General features: G+C 37.3%; 1 protein-coding gene across 4 annotated transcripts in view; it reads right to left on the bottom strand.

Annotated features, from left to right (window-relative positions):
• The window catches only part of LOC126824665 (protein ABHD15), a 69,759-nt gene extending 44,681 nt beyond the window's left edge, over positions 1-25,078 (bottom strand). The window contains exon 1 of one of the 4 annotated variants that reach the window (XM_050553974.2): positions 24,964-25,078. In XM_050553974.2, coding sequence (XP_050409931.1) covers positions 24,964-25,007 — 44 coding nt within the window. In that variant the 5' untranslated portion in view covers positions 25,008-25,078. Of the gene's footprint in view, positions 1-7,644; positions 7,919-8,920; positions 9,025-24,963 lie in introns of those variants that run through there. The other 3 variants (XM_050553967.1, XM_050553972.2, XM_050553971.2) reach the window with 3 other exon arrangements.
• Positions 25,079-26,085: the final 1,007 nt, after the last annotated feature.

Raw genomic sequence — 26,085 nt, 5'->3', positions numbered from 1 at the left:
CAACATTTCTCCAAATTCATCTAACCTGAATATTGTTAGGACGCTAGTGGTGAGTGGTGGGCTGTCAAACGGCTCTACCAACCGATAAAACAATAGCTGCACTATACGGTTCTCTGATGATATACATTCTTCCTTGTAAATTAAAGATTTTTAAAACAATGTATTTATCTCGTAGCGGTGATAAATATGGTGGCTGTTAGCGGCCATTCAAATTATGGAAGCGTATTTGGGTCACTACTTATTGAGATAATATCGCAACACATCGAACTAAAATATGTCAACTTCATGAGTTATATTACAAAAAATCGACTTAATAAATCGACTCGACGCATTAAATTTACCTCTAAACGACAAAAACTATGTCGATATGTTTACATCATGCCAATAGTCGATTTGACTCTAAATCAACAAGTCATATTTTAATGCAATATAGACTTAATAATGTCGCCGTTTTCAGTTATGTACCACGTGCTTAATTTCATTGCCCGAGATTGCTTATTCATGAAAGTGCAGCCAATGATGGGGTTTAACGTCCACTCGACACAAACTAGGTCATTTCGGGACTAACATATGGTTTAATTTTAGGGGTCTTTAACAGTGGGAGGAAACCGGGGGACCCGAAGAAAACCCACTAGGTTGGACAGTCAACCTTACTCCTTGTCACGTACAACCGGGGATTCGAAACCACGCCAGTTGGCTCAATGACAGGCCTTATGATACAGTGCGCACGTGCTAACCATTAGCGAGTATTGATGTTTGCTCCTGATGCATCAACACGTACAATTTTACTTGATATCAGTACTAACAAACATTGCGGTTTTATTAGGTGGTCATTCCCGTTAAGCGGTCAGTCATGCAAACCCCTTGAGTCTACTGTACTCAGGAGAAATTTGATTGTTAACTCTATTGTTCGTCCAAATAGTATTTAATCTTGACAGTTCACAAGGTTCAGACTAGTAGTATTGACAAGGACAAAGCCGATACTAAAAATAGCACAAATATGTCCATATTGAACTGCAATGTTCTATCCAAAAACATGATAATCCAAAATTTCTCCTAAAAATCTCCCCGCGTTTTCACACAGTAATCACGTAGTTCTTAGTTACACTATACACAAGTTTCAAATATCATATTTGAAGAAATCAGAGCAAAATAACCCAGTTGTAGCCACACATGGCAAAAAAACTCTTTTGGTGCTTGGAACAGCAATAAGTGCTGATAGTAAGTCTTTTAGGATTATATACAGATTACCACCCTCAAAGAAAAAAAATAACAAACAATTTTTTTCACCGATGAATTTTCAGCTATGGTAGATATAATTGACAAGAAAGGGGAGAATTCTACAATTATTGTCGGAGATTTTAATATCCATTATGGGGGGTGATGGTGGGGGGGGCCGAATGGTTAGCACGTGCGCACTGTATCATAAGGCCTGTCATTGAGTCAACTGGCGTGGTTTCGAATCCCCGGTTGTACGTGACAAGGAGTAGGGTTGCCTGTCCAACCTAGTGGGTTTTCTCCGGGTCCTCCGGTTTCCTCCCACTGTTAAAGACCCCTAAAATTAAACCATATGTTAGTCCCGAAATGACCTAGTTTGTGTCGAGTGGACGTTAAACCCCATCATTGACTGCACTTTCATGAATAAGCAATCTCGGGCAATGAAATTAAGCACGTGGTACATAACTGAAAACGGTGACATTATTAAGTCTATATATATATTGCATTAAAATATGACTTGTGGATTTAGAGTCAAATCGACTATTGGCATGATGTAAACATATCGACATAGTTTTTGTCGTTTAGAGGTAAATTTTATGCGTCGAGTCGACTTATTAAGTCGATTTTTTGTAATATAACTCATGAAGTTGACATATTTTAGTTCGATGTGTTGCGATATTATCTCAATAAGTAGTGACCCAAATACGCTTCCATACTCAAATGAATCTAAATCGTCGCCTTGTGAAGAAGGCGACAAGTCGACAAAATCAACCCGCCGACACGACAAAATAACCCGACGATCGTCGCCTTCATTTCGTCGACTTGTCGGGTCAATTCTGTCGACTTGTCGACTTCGACTTATTCACAACCCGACAAGGCGACAAGTCGACGAAATCAACCCGCCAACACGACAAAATAACCCGACAAGTCGAAATAATTGTATTTTGTCGACGAAATGAAGGCGACGATCGTCGGGTTATTTTGTCGTGTTGGCGGGTTGATTTCGTCGACATGTCGCCTTCTTCATAAGGCGACGATTTAGATGACATTTGAATGGCCGCTAATAGCCACCATAGATAAATGATACTAAAGACGAATATCGACATTAATAACCGTGTATGTCGTGTAAATATTTTCTTTTGTGTTTTGAGTAGGTTATTTTCAAATAAATTCATCAGCATATTATTTATTATACTAACTATTACAAATGGATAGAAAGACGTATATCGACATTATTTTAATAAACGTTGCATTGGATAAAATTCACCTGACGAAAACTGTTTACTTTTGTTTTAGTCTAACACTATTTATTCATTAAATGTTTACATATTAATATATAAAAAATACAGCATTCAATTACATGTTTATATATTAATACAGCATTCAATTACATGTTTATATATTAATACAGCATTCAATTACATGTTTATATATTAATATAAAAAAATTATAGCATTCAATCACGGAATCTGAAAACAAGCCGGAGCTTATATAAATTCATCTCCTCTAATAAATTACATGTATTTACAAAATTATAAGTACATATTGTGAGCTATGAGGAAAATTTTTGCCTACGCTTATATCGAATTCCAACTGCTCAGGGATTTTTACGTGCACGCCAATGTGTACACGGGACCTCGGTTGAAAATAACCTACTGAAAACACAGAAGAAAATATTTACACGTAATGCGCGATTATTAAAATAACCAATGCAAATTTTATTAAAGTAATGTTGATATACGTTTTTCTACGTCTAGCGCCCTCTGTCATCATAATAATCAGGTTAGATGAATTTGGAGAAATGATTATTGGCATTGGTTTTGCGAGATTTGTATTTGGTTGGACATTTCTTTAGTTGTTTGTCTCTGATAAAATGTAAATGTTATCTTTTTTATTTTCTAATGTAATCATTATATTAAAATGCAATTAAATTAAGATATACTATTCAAAAAAAGTAGGGGATATTTGATTTTTAAGTGTTATTAAAGTCACCTAATGAAACTGACGAAGAAACAAATGACAAAATGAAATGAAGTTCACATTCATCGATTTATTCCAAATGATCGTTAGACTAAGTAAGGCACAGACTGACCATTATAAGGGTAAAATGATACCCGGGGTCAAACAGCAAAGTTACCACAGCATCACAACCAAGTCAGTAACGGGTAAATCCTCCTCTGTTTGCCAAACAAGCATTGATCCGACGTGGCATACTCCTAATGAGACGTCTAAGGTCATTTTGGTCCAGATTGTCCCATTCCTGTTGCAACGCAGCAGCAAGTTCTTGGACATTGGCAGGACGTTGTTGACGTTGACGTAACCTCTGTCCAAGCATGTCCCAGACATGCTTGATGGGGGAGAGGTCGGGACTCAGTGCTGGCCAAGGTAATGTGGTGATGTTCTGTTGTTGGAGGTAACCTGTAACGATCCTGGCCCTGTGACATCTTGCGTTGTCATCCTGGAAGATGAAACGGCGGCCATGACGTCGTGCGAACGGCACAACATGGACTGCCAAGATGTTGTCCCGATAGTACTGGCCTGTAACATGCCCTGCAACAACATGTAAAGCCGTTCTTCCAGCAACAGTGATGCCTCCCCACACCATAACAGAACCACCCCCAAATCGATCATGTCTGATGACGTTAACGTCTTGGAAGCGCTCGTTTCGACGACGCCACACCCTCCTACGTCAACATCAACAGTGAACCTTGACTCATCTGAAAACATCACATTGCTCCAGCGTCGATTATCCCAGTGTTGACGATCCCTACACCAACGACGTCTTGCCTGAATGTGATGATCTCTCAAACAAGGGATCACGCGAGGACGTCGGGCGCGAAGGTGACCCCTATGCAGTCGATTCCGAATCGTCTGGCCACTCACTCTCACACCAGTGTCTGTTTGAAGACGAGCGCTGATCTGATTTGCTGTGATGACACGATTTCTCAAGGCCCAGGTACGGATAAATCGATCCTAGGCTTGAGTTGTCGCCCTTGGTCGACCTGAGCGTGGTCTGTCCTGTACAGATTGTGTATCACGGTATCTGGACCATAGCCTGCTTATGACAGACTGAGAAACATTCATCGTCCGCGCCACAACCGCCTGTGTTGTGCCGATCTGTAGCATGCCAAGGGCACGTAACCTTTCATTTTGGGTAAGCCGACGCATATCAAAATTTGTTTTTCTGGTCACTAAAACAATTAAACTGATGTTTCCACCCTGGAATCCAATGCCACAATGACTGTAACATTCAAAGTCAGAGTCGTGCAAATCTTGGGTTGGACCCCATGATGATCCCAAGCATCACCTGCATTCCATGCGGTAGCTATTGGTGCGTTTGGGCGTCACATGTAACTGGAAATGTTTCTTCTGATAGGTTCTATAGTGACTTTTTTCGTAGTCATTTGCATATTTTAGTATTATGCCCCCAAAATCAAATATCCCCTACTTTTTTTGAATAGTATACAATTGTCTGATTTGTAAAACAAATATCGATTTTAAGATACAAATGTTAATTTTAGAAAACAAATGACGAACTAAGAATTCAGGACTATTAATTAAGAACTAAAAATTAAGAAAACTGAATAAAGAGCTGTTTGGTCTTCCATAGTTTCCTTCATAATAAAATCATTATAAGTTATCAAAACTTATATAATAAAAGAAAAGTAAACCCACGCGCAATAGGCATATTGGGATCTACAGATTAAGGATATAGAGAGTGGGGAGAGACTTTGATGTAACGACAATTGAGTTGTTTTCTTGAGAACAAAATCTTTATTTACTAAAAACTCAAATAATCAAATAAATTAGACCCCACTCATAGTAAGTATATTATTGAGGTATATAGATTAAGGATATCGGGGGTAGGAGAGAAACTTAAAATTTTAAAAAGAGAATCGAGGTTTTAAATTAAAAACAAAAGTGCAAGTTCCGTCTAAAAGGACAGAGAGCAAGTTAAAATGTCCTTTAACTGGTTAACGCGTTAAAATTTTATAGCTTACACTAACCCACTGACAGTTCTGCAACCATCTATTTCTGGGAGTGGGTTACTATTGTCCAGCTATCCGGTGCACAGATTAGTCCAATTAAATAAAATAATGTGGATGAAAAACGGGTGCCAAAATGAACACTTACCCAATGGTAATTGTCCCGACGTTTAATCTCACTGTCCCCCCAATCAACTGGTGTTATAGGGTAGTGGTGTGAAAATTTAAGTAAACAAAGGATTATAGACTGTATCCTTATTAGTACTGTTCACCTAGTTAAAATTTAATTATTTTAATGATTAAAATATATAAGTTAAGTTCACGTGTCATCGGTTAACGAGTATCTTAAATATTATTCACCTACCTTTCATTCAGACAGTAAATCAATCAAATATATGATTAGAAACTCACTATCATTATATAAGGATAGTTGTCACCCCCAAATACATTATTTTTTTTAAAATGTCTCAAGTTCGCATAGGGTTAATTCCTAATTCTCAAGGGGGTCAAAATTTAGTTAATTAGGGGTGTAAGTACAGAGTTAAAAATACGAAAACCAATAGCACCAGCAGACTTTTACTGAAAATACAATAATTCAATTTGATAACGGGGGACGATTGCCCCCTACAAGACGAAAAGAGTAGAAGAATCTATTAATGATCTAAAAATCAAACTGTTAAATGGAGTAAAAAGTGCAATTGAATATACTGACGCCATATCACATTTAGTAGGGTTATGATTTATGTTTGATACATGTATTTGTTGTTACTTTTATGAAATTTATTGTGAATAAAGTTGTTAATTAGTTTAAATCTAGTAGTTTAAAAAAACAGACTATACTTTTAACACCATTGTATTTGATAATCCCCTTGCTTGATTAATCCCCCCATGAGAACAATAGCAGGGGGCACAGTGAGATGTCCCCGCTGACATATCTGTACGTTTTATCATGGACCTTATAGATGGTTTTATACAAGACTAAAGAGCGCGTTTAAATTTACTGTTGACTTTTTGGTGTAGAATTGAAGAAAAAGTTTGAATATACATTTTCTACCAGGTTTTGGTGAATATTCATGATTTTTAGGCGGAAGGATACAAGAGTTAAGAGGTTGGGTAGGTTGAAATGTAGGGCGGAAAATTGCATGTTTTCTTGTCTCTACTTCCAGCTTGTGTACCTCAAGTTTTTCATGATGAACCTCTTACATGCTTTTGGGAAAGAGATTGCCACATGTTGCTCCATCTGTGGTAGAAAGCGTTCTACCCAACAAAAAATTGGGAAAAAGTTAGAGCCGATCTAAGAGACGAGAATTAACATTAAAGTCAATGGGGAAATCATTGGTGATCTGTGACCTTATATTTAATATCATAGATATGTGTGTAGTTTCCTGTATATAACCTTTATATTAGAGATCTTATAAAGATATATAAATATAGTTATAGCAAAACAGTGTACCAGAGTTAATTGATCTATTAAAAAACCCCCAAAAAACAGATAGTGTCAAACAGTGGCACTGTGGTCTCTAAAATGATATTTTGCGTGAATTAGGGCCCTTCATGGGTCTGAATAACGATTTTCCAGCCGAATATGCATATTATGACGTCACAGAGCATTAACGCGTTAATTCATTTCTATTAAAGCGTTAATCACATTTATACGTTAACCAGTTAATAAGTTACCTGCTCTAAGCAGTGCAGTCCAAGCAGTATAATGAGGCTATTCGATATAACTCCTAAATATAAACCAGCGAAAGCTATATTGAAATTTATGATTTCATTTTTTGTTTCATTTGAATAAATGTACATGTATATGCACATAACATCGAAGGAAGATTCATGTCGCAATAAAAACCGGTTAATATCACCGCGCCACTTATATTAGAGCAATACAGGTTTCACTCATACTTTTATTTTATAATGGAAAATAATGTAATCTGACCACGCGCAATGTTATTTTTTGTTTATTTCATTACCCCTCCCCCACCCCCACCACACCTCACAATTAATAAACGATAACCATGAACAACATACTGGTATCACACATCATTCATCTATTTCAAAAAGTTCTCATATTGCAGATGTGCCAATAGATTATTTAATTATGGGGAAAAAATTGTATGTTAACTTTAAAAAAATAGTCGCCTATGATTCGGAAATAAAACAAATATATCAATTTATATTTTAGCACTATAACGAACTCTGTATTGAAAAATAAAAGTACATTTTAGCAAAGTAATATTTTTAGTTCATTCATTTGAGACATTGGAAGGATAAAACAAACAAACATAGCTAATCACATTTTAACAAAAGGAAGTCAACGTTCATACGTCAATATAAATATCAAAATAAATTTTTACCTATTTAAATTCTGCATTTTGAATGAGTTCTATGAAAATCTTTCAAAATGTATTTTAGTAAAAGCTACAAATAATGCGTAACATACCTGAGCCTAAAATCCTTCAAATCCTGTTTAATCCATTCAAATAATTGTTATTTGTCCAGTACGTGGCCTTACCCGCCATGTGACGTCATTCGCAAGGGAAGACGAGGCCACCTTAAGACATGAAGAGCGTTGTGTACCGGTAGAAGGTGGAAGAATGAAGTTATTTTAATGGGCAATCAAAATGACGACAGTAACTTGTAGGCGAGGTTCGATTAGCAATAACATATACAGCCCATAAATATCACAGTGTCTGCTTTTCATGGAGTTATTTTCTCACTCTTAAAAAACAAGAATCTAAACTGTGATTGAAACGCACCACAACACCGTGACGTGTTATCTGTCTGGTGTTTAAACCATTCTTTTGATTGGAATGAAGTCTCGATCAACCAAAGACGTAAATGAAATATACAGGTGTCGGTGTCACATCTGACGACATATCAGCCTGCTCAATGATTGATACCTTTTTGACCCCAAGGCTCAATTACCAGCGTGGGCCAGACTTGTGAAAAGGGATAAACATCCAATTAAAGGGCAACAGCAAAAACAAAATGATTTTTTGTGCTATTAATCGGTAATCGTGGACAGTAATTAATTTTATACAATAGGCTGCCAATGCTAGCCAAGACTTACCTAATTATCGGTAGAAAGTCTAACTGAACTACTTTGTTGAGCAAAGTCTCTTGCACGGCCGTCAACGAAATTCCTAAAAATGACATGGGGTTTAACGTTCCACTGTTCTGTCCCGGGCTAATGAAGCAGGGCATACGCCATACAGTGTGCTATGAGGGAAATTTTGCCCGGACGGTGGTGCTAAGGTCTACCCTTACTTCGAATTCCAGCTGTCAAGGGAACTTTTACATACACAAAAATGTGTACACGGGACCTCGGTTGTTCGTCCTATCCGAACGGCTATCCTTGTCCTGTGCCAGGCCCTCTTTGCACCACTGGCCAGAAAATCTCGATGAACATTTTCGGCCAACGCGGGGATCAGACACGAGCCTCCAGGCTGGCGAGCCAACGTCTTACTGCCTAAGCCACCGTGGCTCCTGAAATTCTTAAAACACACCGTAGCCTTTATCTCAACAACAGATTTTAGGCGTGTTCTACGGGTATGACCGTACTATATGAACCGGGAACCAACCAGGACGTCTTGGAATTGTGTCGTGGTCAAGAACGTAAGTTCAGATCCAATTTCCAACCATCATTTTAATTTGAACACTTCAAATTTCCTGTTTAAGAGTTGAGCGTGTCATAAATTGTCCTTGAAAATACCAACCTTCCTCGTCATATATCCTTGTAGAAATCACAAAAATTTCTAAGATCTAAGAAGACCCACATACGTCACTTCCGGATTTGTTTAACAAAAACAAATTAATGGTGTTAACAGATCAGATCATATCGTATATTTAAAAACCTATTATTACACATATCTGAATAATAATTGTGTGTGTAGGCCTATCTTACACGCATATCAATAGTATTTGCTGTAAACAACTGCTCTCGAATATATATTGATGTAAAACATCAGAATAAACCCACACAATAACATATGGTACAGGTGACAAATGATCATATCGCTAAACTACGTGACATATTTCATATTTCATAATAACCTTGTTGAAGTAGGTGTAGCCGACTATATCCATCTAAACTATGTACAGTTTTGTGAAACGCAGATAGTTAATACATCTCAGCTGAACAGAACAAAATATAGAAAATAGAACAAGAGCTTACCAATACAAAAAGAAAATACAAATATTAAGACATCTCTCAAATAGTGGTTATATAATATTATATATCGGATATAAAACGGTAACCGTAAATGGGGTTTAGCGTCCTATTGTTCTTCACCGACTTAGCACTGCGGCCTACTCTTATTTTGAATTCCAACTGGCACGGGTTTTTTACGTACACGCCGATATATACACGAGATCGAACACGGGACCTACATGTTAGCGAGTCCAAGTCTTACTCATTGAGCCACCACGGCTCCTAAAAAGATAACGTCGTCTTAGACACAGTAATTGATTTAAAGATGTAAAATTTTGAATCTCAATTAGTATGATACATCTATAACTCGGTTAGTTCACTGTCATATTGCTAATTGATATTATCGAATTCGTCTAATGGATGGTGTATTATAATGCCCGAGATTTAGGATCAATTTTGCTTCTTATTTACATTCAGTGAATGTTTCTCTGACAAAATCAGAAATCAGCACAAAATACTACCTTTTGTTTTTATTCAATCTTTTCCTAATATAGGCCTACATACAGTGGACAGACAACCAGATCTACATCAGTGGACAGACAACCAGATCTACATACAGTGGACAGACAACCAGATCTACATACAGTGGACAGACAACCAGGCCCTGAGTTCACAAAGCATTCTCAGACTTAAGTTAAGGACTTACTCAAAATTGTTTTCCTTATTTTAACTAAAATATAGCCCTTAATAAAACATTTGTTGTTTTAATGTATCAAATACATCAATAAGAAACTATGTGAAAAGTTTTGTGTTTCTGGATCAAAGATATTTCTCATAAACAGTGATTGAAAGTTGAGTAAATTCTTAACTTAAGTCCGTACAGCGGACAAACAACCAAGCCTACATACAGTGGACTCACAACCAGGCCTACATACAGTGGACTCACAACCAGGCCTACATACAGCGGACACACAACCAGGCCTACATGCAGTGGACTCACAACCAGGCCTACATACAGCGGACACACAACCGGGCCTACATACAGTAAACTCACAACCAAGCCTACATACAGTGGAGTCACAACCAGGCATACATACAGCGGACACACAACCAGGCCTACATACAGTAAACTCACAACCAGGCATACATACAGTGGACACATAACCAGGCCTACATACAGTGGCCTGAATTTTCGACGAGGGTCAACAACAATCTTCGTGATTTTTCAAAGCCCCGCATCACTTGTCAGGAATGAAGCATGCGTGACTGACGAGGAACGTATATCTATTCTTTGGGATGGGATGAAAGCCCCGTACCCATTTGTCAGGGTAGCGACTGCGAACTGACGAGTAAAATCGTTTGGATGGGACAAAAAGCGGAGCTCCGGTGTAAAAATTATAGTGCACTTAAAAAATCCCTTTGGGATTCGAAGAAAAGTAGGCGTAGGTCCAGGCGACCCCCAGCCTATCCTAACCACACGTAACCATAAAAATGACTTTATATAGTACGTTAGGTATGTATGTACATCCGCTAAATTCAGTACAATAATTGGAATGTTATGTATTTTTCATACAGTATTGACCTATATAAAATTACGTCATACTCAGGTTGAGTCAAAAAAAAAAAAAAGTTACTAACCTTCGTAAAAGTTGAAAATTCAGCTAACTTTTTAACTCCCGAGATTTTCAGAAAGAGATCACATATGCATTAAAATACTGTCTGTCAAAAACTGCACCAATTCACTTTTATATATATGTGAAGGAAATTGTGCGAAATGTAAAAGGATTCAGACAATGGACCAGGTGTCTGGATATTGGTTGAAAGTGCTTCTTTTCACCTTCCTATACTTTACGTTATGTCTACGGATAATTATTTATTTCCTATAGAGACTCAATTACTCGATCAACTGTCGCGCATCAAATTTCTTACTGACGTCATACATAAAGCACGCGCCACGAGATGTCTTTTGTTATTTGATGTAGATAAATTGGACCCTTGAAATATTAACCACGCATACATTACTAGGTCATAGTAATAATTGAAGGGAACAGTTTGACATCGTGTACGCCATTTCTGGTTCACATACCAGGGGAGCAAGCACATAGAAAAAGGTTCAATGACACATACCAAATAATTTTAAATTCATAATACAATTCTATTTTGCTTTTGCTTTTAAAATCAAAACACAAGACGGTTGGTCGAATAAAGAAGTAAGCCCAGAAAGTTTTGCCCGGATAGCGGCACTATACGGCCTACTCTTATATCGAATTCAAACTCTCAAGGATTCTTTTACGTGCACGCCAATGTGTACACGAGACATCGTTTTTTTTGTCTTATCCGAACGACTAGACGCTGTTCCTTGCGAAGCCCCCAATTCATGTACCACTGACAAGGTGAAACTTACTACACTGAAAAATCCCGCAGAACCTTGATGGTAATGGGATTTGGCACTAATCTGTCCAATGTTTCTTAGTAAAAACATGTCCATAATATCACAATTCATGTATTGGGTGTAATAAACAACACCACCAACAACAAAATAAAAAATCAATGGGGTTACTAATGATAACCTGGTCAACAAACTTGGATTACAATTATAAAGCTACTAATTGGGTTAATGTTTTGGGTGTAATAAACAACACCAACAACAAAATAAAAAATCAGTGGGGTTAATAATCATAACCTGGTCAACAAACTTGGGTTACAATTATAAAGCTACTAATTGAAATGAAATGAAATGAAATGGGGTTTAACGTCCTACTGTAGTGCTCCCTCCAATCTGGGCTAATGAAGACGGGCATACGCCATACAGTGTGCTATGAGGGAAATTTTGCCCGGACAGCGGCACTACGGCCTACTCTTACATCGAATTCATTGTCAAGGGATCTTTTACGTGCACGCCAATGTGTACACGGGACCTCGGTTTTTCGTCCCATCCGAACGACTAGACAGCTGTCCTTGTCAGCTCCTCCGTCCTGCTTCACAGACAAGGGAGAAGCTACTAACTGAATTGGAGGATTAAACGGGTATATTACACTCACAGAGAATAATGAACTGTCAAGCCGTAATAATTTTGTCAAATCTGTTTCCGATTTGATGGTCCCATATTACTGACTGTCTGTCGCCCCAAGAAAAACTTAATAATCTAAAAACGACTGAATATTTTTCTTATGTTTCAGATGTTGAAATATTGGATTTGTGTGCCTTCAAATTTAAGCAGGGTTCCATTTTCCCGTGTATAAAAGCTTCAAACTGGAAGTTTGCCCGTAAGTACAAGTATACTATTCAAAAAAAGTAGGGGATATTTGATTTTGGGGGCATAATACTAAAATATGCAAATGACTACGAAAAAAGTCACTATAGAACCTAACAGAAGAAACATTTCCAGTTACATGTGACGCCCAAACGCACCAATAGCTACCGCATGGAATGCAGGTGATGCTTGGGATCATCATGGGGGTCCAACCCAAGATTTGCACGACTCTGACTTTGAATGTTACAGTCATTGTGGCATTGAATTCCAGGGTGGAAACATCAGTTTAATTGTTTTAGTGACCAGAAAACAAATTTTGATATGCGTCGGCTTACCCAAAATGAAAGGTTACGTGCCCTTGGCATGCTACAGATCGGCACAACACAGGCGGTTGTGGCGCGGACGATGAATGTTTCTCAGTCTGTCATAAGCAGGCTATGGTCCAGATACCGTGATACACAATCTGTACAGGACAGACCACGCTCAGGTCGACCAAGGGCGACAACTCAAGCCCAGGATCGATTTATCCGTACCTTGGCCTTGAGAAATCGTGTCATCACAGCAAATCAGATCAGCGCTCGTCTTCAAACAGACACTGGTGTGAGAGTGAGTGGCCAGACGATTCGGAATCGACTGCATAGGGGTCACCTTCGCGCCCGACGTCCTCGCGTGATCCCTTGTTTGAGAGATCACCACATTCAGGCAAGACGTCGTTGGTGTAGGGATCGTCAACACTGGGATAATCGATCCTGGAGCAATGTGATGTTTTCAGATGAGTCAAGGTTCACTGTTGATTTTTTGGACAGACGTAGGAGGGTGTGGCGTCGTCGAAACGAGCGCTTCCAAGACGTTAACGTCATCAGACATGATCGATTTGGGGGTGGTTCTGTTATGGTGTGGGGAGGCATCACTGTTGCTGGAAGAACGGCTTTACATGTTGTTGCAGGGCATGTTACAGGCCAGTACTATCGGGACAACATCTTGGCAGTCCATGTTGTGCCGTTCGCACGACGTCATGGCCGCCGTTTCATCTTCCAGGATGACAACGCAAGATGTCACAGGGCCAGGATCGTTACAGGTTACCTCCAACAACAGAACATCACCACATTACCTTGGCCAGCACTGAGTCCCGACCTCTCCCCCATCAAGCATGTCTGGGACATGCTTGGACAGAGGTTACGTCAACGTCAACAACGTCCTGCCAATGTCCAAGAACTTGCTGCTGCGTTGCAACAGGAATGGGACAATCTGGACCAAAATGACCTTAGACGTCTCATTAGGAGTATGCCACGTCGGATCAATGCTTGTTTGGCAAACAGAGGAGGATTTACCCGTTACTGACTTGGTTGTGATGCTGTGGTAACTTTGCTGTTTGACCCCGGGTATCATTTTACCCTTATAATGGTCAGTCTGTGCCTTACTTAGTCTAACGATCATTTGGAATAAATCGATGAATGTGAACTTCATTTCATTTTGTCATTTGTTTCTTCGTCAGTTTCATTAGGTGACTTTAATAACACTTAAAAATCAAATATCCCCTACTTTTTTTGAATAGTATATATTAGCTTAATCTTCAAGATAACCAATATATAAATAAAGACGGATGTTTCATCGATAATTTGATTAATAGAGACCGTAAGGTTCCTAGGATAAGGTCTCAATTAATGTCTTAATTAGGCTGCTATTTAAATAGACTGGACAGATATTATTGACAGATGTCAGTAGTAGGATATTTTTTATGGACCAGAGGTCGCTCACCGGTCAGTCACGATGTTAAAGAGGAAACCCGCTTTCATGGCAGTGAAACAGCGAAAACTAAGGCTGTTCATCCGATTAAATGAAATGGGGTTTAACGTCCTACTTTTCGCCCCGCCTCGACTTGGCTAATGAAAACGAACATACGCCATGTAATTTGCTACCAGGGAAATTTTTCAAGAAAAGCACAGCGACATTACTTCACTTTTTTCGAATTCCAACGGTAAGGGTTCTTTTATGTGCACGCAAATGTGTGCACGTGAACTACCACCGAATACTAACTCAATACTTCCTCATTATTTCGAGAATTCACACATTTTTTTTATACAATAGAAGTATTCTGTTAATTTGTTACAATGATGAGTTAGTATTGAGTTAGGTTAGTATTAGGTATCGGGTAATTCATCCTGCCGTCTTGTATAGCCTGTGACTTTCTTTCGTATTTAATAAGAGGTTATTGTCCTTTTTATTAAAGATACATTATGAGAGATTCGGTAACGAGTTGGCAGTTCTCACTATAATAGTTAAAAACTAGATAATGTAAAGGCAATTTGGTGAAAATTTCATTCAAATTGATCCACGGTGAACCGAAAGGGAAAGTTATGCAGTAAATCGGCTTACAATCCACTAAAGATCGCAGGCTAGCGCTGCCATCTAGAATTGATTATGGCCTGGATAGGTTAATTAATGTCTAATTACATGTAATAATTTAGATAACATTTCAGGCCTAAAGAAAGACCTGCAATAGACAGATTTAGCTCTTGCATAATGTATGTTTAATATTTCAATAGCTTGCATAATGTATGTTTAATATTTCAATAGCTTCTTGGTCTTCTTTGATATACTGGCACATTCCTATAATCAATATAATTCTTTATAATTGTTCTATATTCTAGACATACTTAATAGTGACGTGGGGTAATAATAAATCGACTAATGTGAAAAGATGTCTTTATAGAATATGGTGGGTGTTATTTCTGTAATTCTTTAATCGAAATTCAATATTGTAATTGTATTTTGATTTATTCCTGGAAGGGAAACAGGGAATTATACAAATCCAAAACAGTTCTTTTAGACATCATAACTGTAAGTATTTGCTATTTACATGTAATTATAGCCTTCAAAACGGAATATACCATATTATGGCACAATGGCCTAAACTGGATATGCAACGGTGGTTTGGTTTGGACGGACCTGATAGGAGGTGTTATACAAAAATTGAAAACGTTTCTAAAAAAAAAAACCCCAAACACTCCGAAACCTTTTCATATATTTGTAAATAACCAATACAAAAACACCATAAAAACGTCTACTTATAAATGATGTGACCAAAATAGAGATACATAATATAGGTTCTATATTATCATATTCCAATTAATTAATTAATTCCCCCGTCAACTCTCTTTTCTTTGCTATAGTAAAATTTTCATGGTGATTTTTTTTCTGTTACCTTAAAACATATTATATTGTTGATATGAAGGTGTTTCAACCCTTATATAGCTGTGTAACTATTGTAAATGTACCTCCATATACGGTGGAACGCGTAGGTAAGACGGTGGAACGTATACACATGTAGGTATGACGTAAGTAAACATTTTTCTCAGCCATGGTTAGTCTATATATAGCGCCTTACTGTGGTCATGTATTGTACTATTTAAATCCAATCACAGAACATATGTACACACTCAGTGGCTTATGTAGAATTTCGAAAAGAAGGTTGGGGTGCGGGGCGGAGGTCAACAATACTCAAAATTTTAAATACCGTCAATTAATATCCCCCATGTAATATCCACACAAAAAACCCGGGTTTTTAAAAGGGGTCGAAAGGGTAGCACAATATTATTAAATGACTGAAATTGATATAATAGGGATTTTATATTTAAGTCCTTTATACACGATTTTATATCAATAAGTTCGAGATATTTAACATTTCAAGTCCTTATAAAATTAAAATAGTGGCCTATGGCTCTGTGTATTCTGGGAACGTGTGAAGACTGATAGAAAGACATTGATCGTTTTATAAATAAAAGAACATATAGGTTCAACAGTTCAACATGGCCGAAGTATTTTATTGATGAGACATTGTACCCCATTCATCTTATGTTTTTGATTTAATCCAGGATATAATTTGAAATAATTTCCCCTTTTGCAATTAAGATTACGAAAATTAATGACGAAGAAACGCTTATAAGTATAATTTCCGATTACCAGCCAACTTTGATGTCAATAACACCGTGACCCTCAGAATAGGTAGGTTAATTATGTATATGAACAATAGCGAAAAAAAGAAATTAATTAATAAGAGAAAGCATTGATTTTTTCTTTTATCCGAAGGATTTATGACACAAAGACTTAAATAATTAGCACAGGTTCATTGATTCTTATTTCGTTAAGAAAACATGAAATCCCTTTTTTTAAAAAGCAAAACCTACGTTAACATTATGTTTTATAATTATCAATACATCATCAAGCACGTTCTTTAGATGTAATGACGTCAACATTCTACGAACATACCATTGCCATTCGATTAGTTTTGATTTTATAAAAGAGATGATTCATTCGGATAACATCGTTTAATACGGATGTTCTATCATAATTACGATGTGACGATTGATTTTTAATTGCAAATTGAAAATTTGACAATAAACAAAAAGAAATAATAACATAGTGCAGATCTATGTACGTCAATACCTAGAGCGCTTCATAGTTATACAGAACAGACGATCAATATGTTTTATGGTTTCAAAAATTGATAAAGAGGTTACAGAGGTTTACAAACTTAAAGCGACTGTCGATGAATCACGCATGATTCTGCAATTTTTCGATAATATTCAAAATGTCGTCGATGAAGAGAGGGGATGGGGGTTCTATAACACAATAGTTGCAACGTTGATGAAGACAGGGGATGGATGGGGGTAGGCTATTGCAAACGCAAACTTTTAATGCATAAATACCCCCCGTCACTTGTGCATTTGTATTTTAATCAGTTATTCTCAGTCTTAATATAGGTTGTTAAAAACAAAAATAGCTATGGATCATAGAAACCCAAGCCTTTCAAGGTCTACATGTATTTGTTAATAAGTATGAAAACACTTAAATCTAATAATCTACTTGCTATATCATGTTATCTGACCCATTTATACATTATTAATGTCCATGTATACCTTTAACCACAAAAGAATAACCAGCATCAAAGAGTTTTATCAGATATCGTAACGTTGAACACGTTGAGGAGACTATGGACGACAAGCGGGTCCATAATTCGTATGCTTACATCTTAGATCTCTGTAAGGAAATGGAATGAAATGGCTTTAAACGTCCTATACTGCCATACCAATCTGTTTCAAAGAGGATTTCGACAGTCTTCTAAAATGTCTGTAAAAGATGACTACCTTTAACACGTGACGTCTCATCACACGGCGTCAATCATTAGCTCAATGGCGCGTGCATTGCTTACATAAGACGTTCTAGTTCGGACAGAATGGAGCCTTTTATTCATTTTAATACCCATTTGCACTAAATAGGAAATAATTTTTACCTACAAATACGCCAAACGCCTTTATTTATTTTTCTAATACATAAAAAAAAAAAAAAAAAATATTTTAGAATTTAATTTGTCGGAGGAAAAAGGTTAATATTTCTGGCTCATTTAAGTCGCATCGATGTCATCCTTATCAGTGATTGTAGCGGCCTAGCGAAAAGTCACTGCTGATCAGTGTGATGCTATACACAGTATGCTATGAAGGTAATTTTGCCGGTACAACGGCACTAAGGCCTACATGTACTCTTATTTCGAATTCCAACTGTCAATGGTTCTGTTACATGCAATGAGTACACGAGACCTCAGTTTTTTTGTCCCACCCTAACGACTATACGGCTATATGTTAGACTACTTTCAAGTTGCTGTACTCACGATGGAATAGATGGAAAACACGTTTGCGACAGACTTATTTCCAAATTTTCTGGGGGCGGCCCCTACACTCCGCAACAGAAGCTCCGCGCATTTGGCGTTCGTTGACAACCTGCGCCGCCGTACTATGTAAACCGGAATTTCAGGTCTGCTCCCAGCCCCTAACATTCATCGAGCCGTACGCCTGTAATTACTTCAAAATGTATTGGAAGTGTGTTGCAGTCTATGATGTTTTTTTTAACGTCCATTAGACACAAACTAGGTCGTTTCGGGACTAACATATGGTTCAATTTTATTTCAATTTTATTTTAATAATTTGCTTGCGCGAAGGGATCTTTAGCAGTGGGGAGGAAACCGGGGGAAAGGGAAAACTGACAAGTTGTTCACAATCAGTGTTCCGCTGCTCTTTGTAAAATTCAAATGCTCCTTTAACCATGTTTTCGATTAAAAGTTAAGGACTCTGGCACTAACTTAAATATTATATAAAAGCAATTATTATATTCTAAACTATTCACATTGAATTATAACAAAACATTTGAAGAGACGTCAAGTCCAAATTCAATTATTTAATTGATGCCTTGTGTAAGTCTACTACTGAAATTATAGCGAATTCGGGTTATAAAAAAATGAATCAATATGCTACACAAGGAATAATAAAGTCTCGTGCAGACGAACAGAACAGCACTTAAAGTCAATTAAAAACTAGAAAATGATAAATAAAACAATAGTTATTGACGTAATACAGTCAGGACATTACTTCCGGTCTCGCGCGGTATACTAATGTCGAAAACTATTGTGATGGTTCTCGCACTAACCAGAAGAATCGTAATCTACTCTTTCATCTAGTTCATGTGATTGTGTTTGCATACTTGTCAAAGAATTTGTGTTTTTGATTTCAATGACTATTTTTTTTTTGACATTTCATGATAAGAGCGTTCAGCCAAGTCTGATGTCAATCATGAAAATCAAAACGAACAAATAGCCCAAATCCAGCGTAAAATAATCCACATATTGTTTTTAGTATTCAATAATTTACTGGCGTGAAATCTGTATTTGGTTAAAGGAAAGTACGTGAACCATCAGACATTTCATTTATTTTCTTGATTCAATAGGGAGAGAGAGAGAAATGGGGTTTAACGTCCACTCGACTCAGACTAGTTCATTTCGGGACTAACATATGGTTGGACAGGCGACCCTACTCTTTGTCACGCACGACCGGGGATTCGAAACCACGCCAGTTGACTCAATGACAGGTCTTATGATACAGCGCGCACGTGCTAACCATTCGGTCACCCAACCACCCCTTGATTCAATAAGATCTAGTAAATAAACCCTGTATGTAGATATGTAACCGACAATTTGACCATCTACACGTGACCACTGCGAGCAGTTAAAATGGTATAAGGTGTAAAATCATTTCCCGCAATCAGTCATGGGCGTAGTAACCGCTGATATTACATGTGGAACAAGATCTAGTACGGACAGAAAAACAAAATTCAGGACTGCGTGGAATATGCTAGAGTCGCTATGTAGCATATCTGAGCCACAGCGAATATTTACTTTTAATACAAGTCTAATTCATTGAACAAAAAGGGTTTTCAGATATCAGCAGAAATATGATAAAACGCTTGAAAATATAAAGTTTTTACTTCTTCAACCCCGTCACCATTTTGTGCTGAGACTCCCTCGAATGTCTAGAAAGTTACAATCATTACCATACTGTGAGTTGACAAAATGCTTTTACGCCTGTTCGAAAAGATACTATGTTGCGTGTCATTAGCCTTGAAAACCGTATTGAAATCATGTGATTTTGTTTCGTTTGAGATTGGCACTTAAAAACACAAAACCTATTTCACAAAGCGCGCCATGGCGACCGCTTCACTTAACCGCTGTTGACTTACAATACTGCAAGGTTTAAAACCCATTCTTGTCAATCGATCGGGTTTTATGATCAAATCCTTAAGGATACACTATGGGAGATTAGATAAAGAACTTGCAGTTCTCACTATAATAGTTAAACACTAGATAATGTAAACGCAATTTGCTGAAAATTTCAGTCAAATTGATCCACTCTGAACCGAGATTTTAGCGATTGAATTTTCGGCATAGCCTCGATCATCATTACTGAAGTCGGTACGATAAAAAAAATAGTCTCGATTATCCAATTCATGATTAAATTATAAATGGAAGTCAAATAGCAAATCGGAACCTAATCCTATAAACATCACAGGCTAGCGATGACATCGAGAGTTGATTATGATGGTCTGGATAAGTTAATTAATAATTGTCTAATTAATAATTTAGATAACATTTCAGGCCCAAAGAAAGACCTGCAATGGGCAGATTTAGCTCTTGCATAATGTATGTTTAAATTAGCCCAGAAATTGTACAGCTTGCAAGATGACGGAAACGACTTGCACATCTTAATAATTAGGTGTTTCTGAAGCAGGACGACACATAATATTTTTAATGGAAATTCACCCACCGCCATTTAAAATATACCACTGCTATTAACAGGTCTATTAGTTAAAATGAAATGAAATAAAATGTGGTTTTACGTCCTACTGTTCTGCTCCAAATGGGCTAATAAAGACGGGCATTAGGGAAATTTTGCCCGGACAGCGGCGCTACGGCCCACTCTTACGTCGAATTTCAACTGCCAAGGGATCTTTTACGTGCAATCCAATGTGTAAACGGGACCTCGGTTTTTCGTCCCATTCGAACGACTAGACAGCTGTCCTTGTCAGGCCCTCCGTCCTGCACCACTGACAAGGGGAAACCAAGACGGATAATCCCGATGAACTTTCTCGGCCAACACCCGCGACCTCCAGGCTAGCGAGCCTGCGTCTTACCCACTTAGCCACTGTGGCTCCCCCTATTAGTTAAAGGCGCTACATCTCTTTGAGTTGAGTCAAATAAAGTATTGCATTTGGTGTGTTATTTTTTCATATTGCGATGAGATAAGCTTTATACAGTTCAATAGTACATTCATAATTTTAGTTTTATTTTTCATTACATTTTTTACAGTTGAACAAATAAAAATCGGTTATTATATTATCTTAACACTGTTTTCATCTTTAGACGTAAATTATTCAACGAAGACAGACTCACAACCACAAAACAAATCAACATAATAAACTCCAGCGAAATCAACAGTTTTATTTTTGAGAGATGTTGTCCATAATTTCTTAGGTTCAAGCCATGATATGAACGTAACACTGAAGTCGTCAACGAAGAGAGAGAGAGAGAGAGAGAGAGAGAGAGATTTAACGTCCACTCGACACAAACTTTAGCAGCGGGAGGATTCGGTGAAACCACGCCAGTAGTCTCAATGACAGACCTTATGATAAAACGCGCGCGCTAACCATTCGGTCATCCAACCACCCGAAGAGATAAAGAAATAATATCCTGAGATCAGATACATAACAACATGTTAGGACAAAAAAAACCCCATTGTTTATCTCGTTCATGCGAATGCCATAGTCTGCACTAGAACTAGAACGATTTGTAAGTTATGATCCGGAACACATTGTCGCAATAACCTTGAAATACGCTTTACTGAATACAAAGAGATGTCTATATATGTATTTAACGACAACAATACCTGATATTTTGATATAATACTTATACATAACTGATTATACGGGATTATTGGCATTTAATTAACCGAGTTGATAAAATGTGTACGACATTATAAGTACACTAGAGTCAAAAACAGACGTATTGTTTGATGGCTGTGGGCCAAGTGCACTGGACATTATAAGGAGACCAATTTCTAGGCAAATGTTGTAAGTCGACTAAAGTTCAAAATTTACACAGATCATCTCCAAATGTATTTCGAATGTAATGAACAGCTTTTTTTTCTGCAAAATTTTTCGGATATACCTTATTCTGAAGTCTTGGTTGAAAAGTTTACGGCTAAAGATAAAACCAGTGTAACGTTGTTTTTTTTTATTTCTAGAACAACTTTGTCGTCGTCGCACCATTCTTGCTCTGAAATGTATCTGGCCTTTAATCTAAGCCCCCAGTACATCATTATTAGTCTCAGATTTTTCTGACTTTGAGCTTAAGGACTCGTGTGCACGCCTATTAAGTGATTTTGTCTGTGTCATTCTGCGCGATGGCCCTGAACGTAATGCTTCTTCATTAGCTGACGTTTGGAAGTCAGGTCTAAATATTAAGGCCAGCCGCAGATTTCGTACATGGTTAGGGTACATAATTGTTGACGGGATTGTAGGCTAAGGTTAGGTCTAGGGTTAGGGTTAGGTTTAGCGATAGCTCTGTTTACATCCCGTGACCTTTGACCAAATCTGCAGTTGTCCTTAATATTTAGACCTAACCAACGTTTGGATTATATTACTATGACAAATACAGGCACAATTCACTCGTACCAAGAAATAAAGGTTATTAACTTTGTACTATTTCATATCCTATAGAAAGGGCAAGTACTTGGAATACGGTATGTTTCTCTTGAGCGTTGAATAATCTCCTTTGAAAATATCTAAAACATCTGTTTCGATTCCCCGGTTATACGTGACAAGGAGTAGGGTCGCTTGTCCAACCTCGTGCGTTTTCTCCGGGTCCTCAGTTTTCCTCCCTCTGCTCAAGAACCCTACTCGCAAGCGAATTATTGAAATAAAATTGAACCATGTGTTAGTCCCGAAATGACTTAGTTTGTGTCGAGTGGACGTTAAACCCCATTTCTCTCCTCTCTCTTAGCCATAGCTTGGTAGATTGGCCTCAAATTTCGCATAAGGTCTAGGTAACATGTCCCCTATGTATTTACCAACCGTTGAAGAAGACCATTCATAGCATCGAAGCCTAATGACTAGACCTCTTTGATTTAGGCAAAAAAAAAAAATTGTCAATTGTCGGATAATAGTCTGTCTTTTTTGAAAATTTTACGTCCAAGATAGATGAAACCAATGCGTTTGTTACTGTTAGCTTTTAATGTCGACAAACTATGGCAAAAATAAAAATAAACCAACATCTACATGGTCTATCGCCACCACTAATCGAAATAATACATTAGATCAATCGAGTTCAATAATTAATTTCGTTCTACAATAAAGAAGTCGTGGTACCACAATTGAAAAAACTTGACAATCTCGACGTCTAATGGAACAGTAGGACGATAAACCCAATGTCATTACATTTCATTTCTCGACGTGAAATTAATGAGTCGTTTGCCGAGGAACACTATATCGGAGAGGTCCTGCACATAAATGACGTCATGTGGAGTGTGCGTTAGGGTTAGGGTAAGGGTTAGGCTTAGTCCAGGGTTAGGGTTAGCGCTAGCCATGTTTACATCTCGAGACCTTGACGAAATCTGCAGGTCCTAACCCTAACTCACAATCCACATATGACGTCACATGTGCTAGACTGTGCAGGGCCGTCTCCGATCTATATAGCGTTCTCCCATTTGCCGAGAGAAGGATTTTCCTATTGCATGTCCTATCTCCAATCTCATAAATATTCCCTCAAATTTTTCAAAAACCTAAGTTCAAATTATATTCTAAATTATGACCAGAAATTAAAAAAAAGAAAAGGAAAGGCATTAAAATCAGAGGAATACAGTGGAGAAATTTATGATTACCTCACAAAAGCTTAATACACCAAAGGTTTTTTTTCTCCATAATTGAACGTTTTTGGAATAAATTACGTTTATATAGTATCAGGTTACATAAAAGTCTTATCTAACTAACTACCATATTCTTATAGATAAATGGTGTTTTACAGTAAAGATTGTTAACGCGTAAACTTTTTATTTTTATGTATATAAAAAGTTTCACGGGTCCAATTTCTGTTTATTAACTCAATTATTTATGCAAACTGTCACTAAACGGTGTCAGTTTATATCAAAAAAAGACAGGAAAGTGTAATAACTGGTATAAAGCGATGCATCCATGAACCATTAAATTAGAGTAAATCAGCTGCGTCCATTATGTTTTTTATTACAACGTTAAAAAGATTTCAACTAAACGAATGGGTGAAAATTTGATACTGGTTTGAAAAAAATATTTGACTGTGAACGATCTCGAAATGAAAAGAAAATGGGGATTTTTTTAGCCCTATACCTTTCTGCACCAACCGGGTCGATGAATACAGGCAAACACCATGCAGTTTGCTATGGGGGAAAACTTTGCTCGGATAACGGCGTTTTCATCAATCCTTCTTCATAGAATTACAACTGTCAACATTTCTTGTACGTGTACACCTAAGAGTGGGCATGTGTTTTTTGTACCATCTGAATGATTAGACCTTTTGCCTGAGTAAAATAAGAGCATATGATTTTTCATGAACAGCCATCGTATATGCAAGACATAAACGGTCTTGTTATCGTTATTTTAATGTTTATCACTTGTTAACTACTGTTTTCACTTCACTCGAACAACTAGATCTACCTCAATACAACGACAGATCAGGAAAAAAATAAATAAATAAACAATAATAATATGCCATGCATTCTCTGTTGTTAAAATCTTGAGAATAAAATGGTCACTAAAATCACTGTCTAGTAGCCTACATTGTCTGCTACAAAGTGCCACTTCCGAATAGTTGTAGAAGAAAGTTTGTTCGCTTTTTAAAAATTTGTATGGAAAATTGGAATATTCAAGACAATGTGAAGGCGGTATATTATATATAATACCCTGAAAATTACACAATAATAATAAAAGAATTGTCTACTTACCATTGGTGAGATAAATGCACACTATAGTAACTCGTAACAAACATGTGCTTTTAGCCTAGTTAGATCAATGTTCCAAATATCCCACGTCTTTCCTCATACACGCGTATTGATCGTTTAACAAACAAGAGCGAATTATATAGACAAACTTATATATTACTGTGTACGTCATAGGCACTGTACCGTTACATATTACTGTGATAGGCTGTTGTGATATACAAGTGAATATAATATAGTTTATATTCAATAAAATTGTTTATTTATGTATACTGCAACATACCAGGATAAAGCTCATGTCATACAAAATTATTCTGTAGGTAAAATTAATGCTCATATACGGGATGCAATGAGCAGACTAAGATAAAATCATGTTAATATGGCCAGATTGATATAAAAACATAATATGCATATTATACTGCATCACATATTAATGTCGCTCAGTGAATGCTGGCTCACTAACGAGGAGCTCCCGAGATAGATCACAGTGTTACTCGGGATTTTTCAACGTGAATTTCCCTTGTCAGTGGTGCAGGACAGTGTCTAGTCGTTACGATGGGACGAAATACTAAGGCACGTTGATATGCATGTAAACGAACCCTTGTTAGTTGGAAGAAGTGTTTCCGGAAACGCACACTGCATGTCGTATGCCTGTCTTTGTTAGCGTGGCTGGTGCACAAAAGTAGGATGTCAAACCACATTTCATTTCCCGGTTTCCTCCCTCTGCTAAAGACCCCTACGCGCAAGCGAATAATTGAAATAAAATTGAACCATGTGTTAGTCCCGAAAAGACATAGTTTGTGTCGAGTGGACGTTAAACCTCATTTCTCTAGATTACTAGATTACCCCCTTGCGCCCAAATCCCCATTCCTTTGATCCGCCCTTAATTGTTATAGCCATATTTTATTCACATGAATATTTCATCTATAATAGGTTGCGGTCTGTTAAATTTACATGAAGTTTATGACTTTATAACGATCATAATATGGTCATTACCATGTGTCCTCGACAACGTGAAATAGAACGTAACATTCAATATCTCGTACAATTAGACACGCCCAATGATAAGCAACCAAAAGTTAAAAACATACCAAGGATTGATCAGTGCAAGCCCGAAAATAACTTTCA

This window comes from Patella vulgata, chromosome 6 (assembly GCF_932274485.2).
Source record: "Patella vulgata chromosome 6, xgPatVulg1.2, whole genome shotgun sequence".
Classification (NCBI taxonomy): Eukaryota; Metazoa; Mollusca; class Gastropoda; family Patellidae; genus Patella; species Patella vulgata.
The sequence above is the reverse complement of the archived record's forward strand: the minus strand, read 5'-3'. Positions and strand labels throughout refer to the sequence as shown.